The 5,691-nt window shown below is 40.5% G+C and overlaps 2 protein-coding genes across 7 annotated transcripts in view; both read right to left on the bottom strand.

Moving 5' to 3' along the window:
* Positions 1-667, bottom strand: part of LOC118337149 (apoptosis-stimulating of p53 protein 1-like) — a 41,535-nt gene extending 40,868 nt beyond the window's left edge. The window contains exon 1 of the mRNA XM_035674040.1: positions 587-667. Coding sequence (XP_035529933.1) covers positions 587-595 — 9 coding nt within the window. The 5' untranslated portion in view covers positions 596-667. The remainder of the gene's footprint in view (positions 1-586) is intronic.
* A 3,006-nt stretch (positions 668-3,673) lies between these two features.
* LOC118337359 (protein tyrosine phosphatase type IVA 2-like) overlaps positions 3,674-5,691 on the bottom strand; it is a 6,018-nt gene continuing 4,000 nt past the window's right edge. For all 6 annotated transcript variants that reach the window (XM_035674334.1, XM_035674333.1, XM_035674337.1 and 3 more), the window contains exons 7-8: positions 5,554-5,628; positions 3,674-5,403 (exon numbers count right to left, since the gene is read on the bottom strand). In XM_035674334.1, the coding sequence (XP_035530227.1) occupies positions 5,292-5,403; positions 5,554-5,628 (187 nt within the window). In that variant the 3' untranslated portion in view covers positions 3,674-5,291. The remainder of the gene's footprint in view (positions 5,404-5,553; positions 5,629-5,691) is intronic.

Here is a 5,691-nt window from a genome sequence, read left to right as displayed (position 1 = left end):
TATAGTATATATATAATTTACCAGTAGGTACTATGGAGATATAGATAGTATAGAAATTTATGTCACACAGAGAAATACTATATAACCAGGACTTCAAAGGATGACAGCATTCTCTTAAACTTAAACACCACACACTGATAGGCCTATTACAAGAAAATATTTGTTACAATAAAGACTTTGTCACTGTCTATTGAAAGTACACTGCTTGGAATTATGAATGTTAATTATTTAATGTCTCCAAACACAACTTTGCTATTTCTTTAATTTTGAAAGGTGGAGGGCGAACTTCCGGGTTCTTTACTTTTTGAAATGTGCCTAACTGATACAATTTTAAAATGATGTTAAACCGGCTTTTGTTGTGTAAAGTCACTTTCAAGACAGTCGCTTTGAAAACTGGCTTGGGCCTGCATTACAATAGGACAAAAAGTTTTCTTTTTTCTTAATAATGAGGCTAATGAGGTGACCTGTGGCGCGTTTCTCTTCTATGAGGCCCTCACACTGTATCGTTCTCCGTCCTTCATACTTGGCCAGTGGTCCCATCTGCACAGAGCAACTCCTCTCGACACTCTTATCAATGGAAACTCACCGGCAACATTCCCGCTGCTCAGTCCTCCTGTCCCGTTTAGAAAAAAAGGAACTCTCTCCTCCTCTATTTGTCCTCCTTCCCCGGTCCCCACTTTTCTTCTTGGATGCTTTTTCGCTCTCTTCCTCAGGTTCCAAGCTAAGTTCCCACCCCGAACTCTCCTTCTCCTCCTCAGCGTCCGTTGCCGAGATATCCAGATTGCTGAGAAAAAACTAACAAAAACTCAGCAGCTCCCTAACCCCTGTTCTCTGTCCAATCCCCCTCTTCTTCCTCTCTCTCTTCCCTCTCTCTCTCTCCTCTCTCTTCACACACACACACAGCTGAGTCTCTCTCTCTCTCTCTCCTGTTTCACACCGACAGAGGAAACACAAGTTGTATTTTCATTATCAGAATGTCTCTGATTTCATCCATTGGTCATCAGCAGGAGGTCCTCCGGTTTGCTCTGCAGGGAGAACTGGGTCACCGTCCCGATCATCCCTCCCATCAGCCCCCGGTCTCCTCCTCCTCCTCCTCCTCCTCCTCTCGATATATAGCCTACAGGTTCAGTGCAATATGTAGCAAACATAGGTCGTGGAACAATCACTAATATACAAATCTATACTGTTTTCCAGAGACGTTAATTGGTGTTATTTTGAGTGAGAGCGCCCCCTCTCGGCTGTGTGAGCAGCAGCAGTGTTTTCCTGTTTAATTCAGTGTTGCACTGTCTTTCTCCCACTTGTTTTCTTTCTTCATCCCTATCCATACAGGTGTTCTGCAGAGTTCAACAGGTTAACGCTGTGTTTGTGTAATGTGTAACAGGTATTAAAGACCATACTCAATGTGATTTAAGACCTATTTTACGTCCAAAGCAAAGAAAAGTACAAAGGTGGAGGTAAATCAGCATTGGTGGTTACAGCGTGATTAATAAAAAAAGGTTTCCCCAAAAATCACATTTAAAAGCGAGGCTGAAAAATGCAACTTTAAATATAGTAACCTTAACTTCATTCATCCAATCAATTTGTAAGACCTGTCAAAGTCATGTACATTTAAAAGGTGCAGTGTGGAACATTTAGGAGGATCTATTGGCAGAAATGGAATATAATATTTATAGATATGTTTTCATTAGTGTATAATCACCTGAGTATAGGAATCATTGTGTTCTCGTTACCTCAGAATACAGTCGCCTTCCATGGAGTCCGCCATGTTGACCCGCCATGTTTCTACAGTAGTCCAGAAGGGACAAACCAAACACTGGCTGTAGATCTGTCTTTTGCAGCCACCGTTCTTTCTCCTACATATTTCACAACCTGTTCACTATTAGACGCCACACAATCCTACACACTGGTCCTTTAGGGCCTAGAACTGAGATTGTTAGACTTCGTGAGACCCAGTGGACACCCTGTCATATACATTTGTAACTTAAAATGTTTTATTTAAAAAAAAAAAGGAAAAGCATAGCAGTGATTCTGACTCCATTGAACGCTGAACACACACACACAGGGCTGTGTACCTTACAGCGAGCTTAGAGATGTTCAGCTGTCATATATTGAGCAGATTATCACAGAGCTGTCCTCTGCTGCCAAGGACACTGTAGGCCTCTGTGTGTGTGTGTGTGTGTGTGTGTGTCTCCTGACTGATCATTTAAAGTCACAGTGTACAGACCATAATACAGTACATCACAGTACAGTCGTAACTTTGCTGACATTTGTCCATTATTCATCTGACACTGTACTGCAGGACTTAATCAGAAGAGTTGTTGTTGTTGTTGTTGTTGTTGTAGTGTGTTAAGCTTTGTAAACAGAAACAGATTCACCGTTTATCGCACCTGAAGAACTAAGAAAGTATTTTTTTTTACATTTCAACTCCAGTGCAAATGACTGCATTATAATAGTTCACTATCCGGCAGGACATTACTGCCATCTACTGTCCACAGGAGCAACCAACACTGTTTCATTTACGCTTTACACCCCAGGTACAGCTAAGCTAAAAGTAGTGCAGTCTCATACAGCAGTCCTGCAATAAATGCACTTAACAAAGGTTATAGAGTTCAGTTTAGGTTGAAACTGTTGTAGAGGTGTTGATTCAACTCTATGGTCATTTTGGAGGACATACGTTGTGTAGATAAGTGTTTGTTATTTAGCCTACCGTCACTGGCATAAATGGGATGGACGAAATAAGCAAGACGTACCTTATAAACTAGCACCTGCGTGTGCACTGAGTGAACAGTTATGGTTTTAGAATCATTTAGACAGAAAAAGGGGTTCTCGGGGTTGTAGGTTGTTTGGTTTGGAGGGCCTAAATAAAACTCCAAGAACCCTCTTATATATTGTTTTTGGTCAGAAAAGCTTTCTTTCTTGTTAGTGTGTTGCCCAGCATCAGTGTTTTATCCCTTTGTACAGCACTTTAGTTCTAACTGTATGAGTCCACCGAAATCACTTTATTTCTTCTCAGTTCACTGATCCAACACTCCTCAGACACATCAGTAAGAATTGAGTCTTAAACCCAATTTGTGGACATTTATTCTATTCATCTACTTTGTTCTCTTTTGTTCAAGGCTAGTTCATGTGCGTGTGTGCTGTCAGGTCAGTCAATAAAACCAATCAACCTTGAATCGTCCATCGGCTCTGTGTGGCGCTATCACTCCACCCTGACAGCCACACTCACACAGCACAGCCAGAGGCGCGCGCTCTCTCTCTCTCTCTCCCTCACACACACATACACACACACAGTTCATGGAGGTCAGATCAGGCTCAGCCTCATGTTGGGTAGCTGCCATGTAGCAGCTATAACCCAACATGCAGTCCAATCACTGTGATCTGCAACCGTTGGAGAAGCAACCTGCTAGCTTTTATGTAAAGCTCAATTTATAAACATTCATAAAAATAATATATAGGTCCTGACTTTTCATTATCCAAAGTGATTATTTCATAGATATCATATAGTGTGACTGATCAATACTACACTAGTTGTCTTTAAGTGGATCTTAATCTGAAATTATTTTGAGAATATGATCCATTGTATGCAGGTATGCTTGAAAACAAATGTTAAGTGTGACACACATTAAACTACAGATAGGATGATTTTGAAAACAGTTTCTCCGACACGCATCAGTTACAGTACTAAACACTTTATTTTCTAAGAAGACTAATAGATTTTTTTTTTTCAAGCAGACAGACATTTCACAAAGAAACACTGTGGAATCAATAAATAATAACAAGTACAAATAGATAAAAGGTACAGGGAGAGAAATTCAAACCTATAGAAAAATAATAACATCACAACAGCGTCTTACGAACACAGCAGCTGAGCAGACAGCTAGGTAAGTACAGAGCCGGAGACAGACAAGAACTATGGCCACTAGGGTTTCAGTGGCAGCCATGTTGGCTCCACAGTCCTGTTCAGTGGGGGTTGTAATAGGAATACAGAAAGTGTTTAGGAGATTGTCCCATTAGTAAATGTAACTGTTCAGTGATGACAACCGGGGCACCAAAACGATGTTTCTATTACCAAAAGCTCTCATTATATCTCTAGTGTCGTGAATAGTACGTGCTCATGTGTTTGCATGGAGCCTACTATTATTTAACAACACATTCTGTACTGTTATCACACAATTTCCACCTAATATACTATGCCTAGTGGGAAGACTAATACCACATACTGTATGCTGCCCCTCTACATTGTATATGCAGAAGTGGAGGCATGGAGCAAGGGCCAATGTATTAGTGAGGACATATTGATGATTTTATTTGTGGTCATTACACTAGACAGCTAACAGGACAATCTACCCGAACCTTAAAGTGTTTATTTATGATGAATACATTCACAAACTAACATGTCGGCCCTCTCGCCTTGGTGTCATTATGAAGGACAGTGTCAAACATTTACAGCCAACACAAGTTTGTTCTAGAGAAGTGGTCTGTGATCCTATGACTCTGACTTAGGACATACAGTAGGTTAGGTAGAGTGTAGTGTTGTTTAATACAGCATATATCACATTTGAATCAAACTGAGAGCACTTTTTATCCTCTTTAAGCAAATTTTGTAAATATTGTACTAACTTTCTTTTTGATCTGTGCCACATCCCGGCTGCAGGACGTTGATTTGGTCAGTGAGGAAAGATTGGAACAAACAGATCAGTCTGAACCACTGTGTGGATTGATGTGCAATAAACCAGCAAGCCTCTGAAAGCACATACTGACAACTATGTATTCAGCATTTGTAGTGTTGTGGCTTAGAACAGATGTCAAGCTGCAGACCAGTTTAACATCGCAAGAATGAAATCAACTGTCAGGCGTGTTTGTCTACTGACAGAATATTCTTTAATGTCTGATTTCAATGTCAAAGTTTTTACTCTGAACTGTTAACATCAACAGCATTTACTGTAGCTGCCCCTGCAACAGTTAATTGAGAGAGTTTAAATAAATGTTTTTAACTTTTAATTTCAGTGATTTTCGCTGAGAGTTTAAACAAATTCTTTTTGGGGGCTTCCCTTTAATGGGCTGGGTAGAGGCAAAATAAAAACCTTTAACACTTCCACTTTTTTGGTTCATTTTGTATGTAAAATTGGAAGTTGTCTGTCTATGGTGTTAGAAGAGATCTTTAAGTATTTGGAAATGCATGGTGCTTTATTCTCAAAAAATGTTACCCAAACATGTCAACGTTCCATTTAACAACAAAACATGAAAGTCTCCTGTGAAGCTGCAGTGAAGATGAATGGGGTTGGAGAACCCTACTGTATACAGCAGCTCTGTCCGTTGGCATCTTTGGAGCGCAGACACAGTTTAGGTTTGTAGCTTTCCAGGTAAAGCAGCTGCTTGGAGTTGAACGCTCCGCGACGCTTCCTGACGACACGAAAGAGACATTGACCTCAACACGAGAAACAGTATTTATACAAAGAATGACGGCGCTGAATATGGTACATGAAAAGACAGAGCGGTTGTTAGTGCAGACAGATAAAATGGAAAACAGTTGAGTCAGTGTTTTGTACTCACAGTCTTATGAAGTGAACAGCATCTTCATATTCCATCCCACACTCAATTAGAGCCAGGGCCACCAACACTGGAGCTCTGAGGACAAACAATACATTAAAATGAACAACCATCTGTTTGGGCAGCAGTCCTCTGGCCCTG

This window comes from Morone saxatilis, unplaced genomic scaffold (genome assembly GCF_004916995.1).
Source record: "Morone saxatilis isolate NCDOM2014 unplaced genomic scaffold, NCSU_SB_2.0 Contig3, whole genome shotgun sequence".
Classification (NCBI taxonomy): Eukaryota; Metazoa; Chordata; class Actinopteri; family Moronidae; genus Morone; species Morone saxatilis.
Note: the sequence above shows the minus strand (reverse complement) of the source record. Positions and strands in the feature narration are given on the sequence as shown.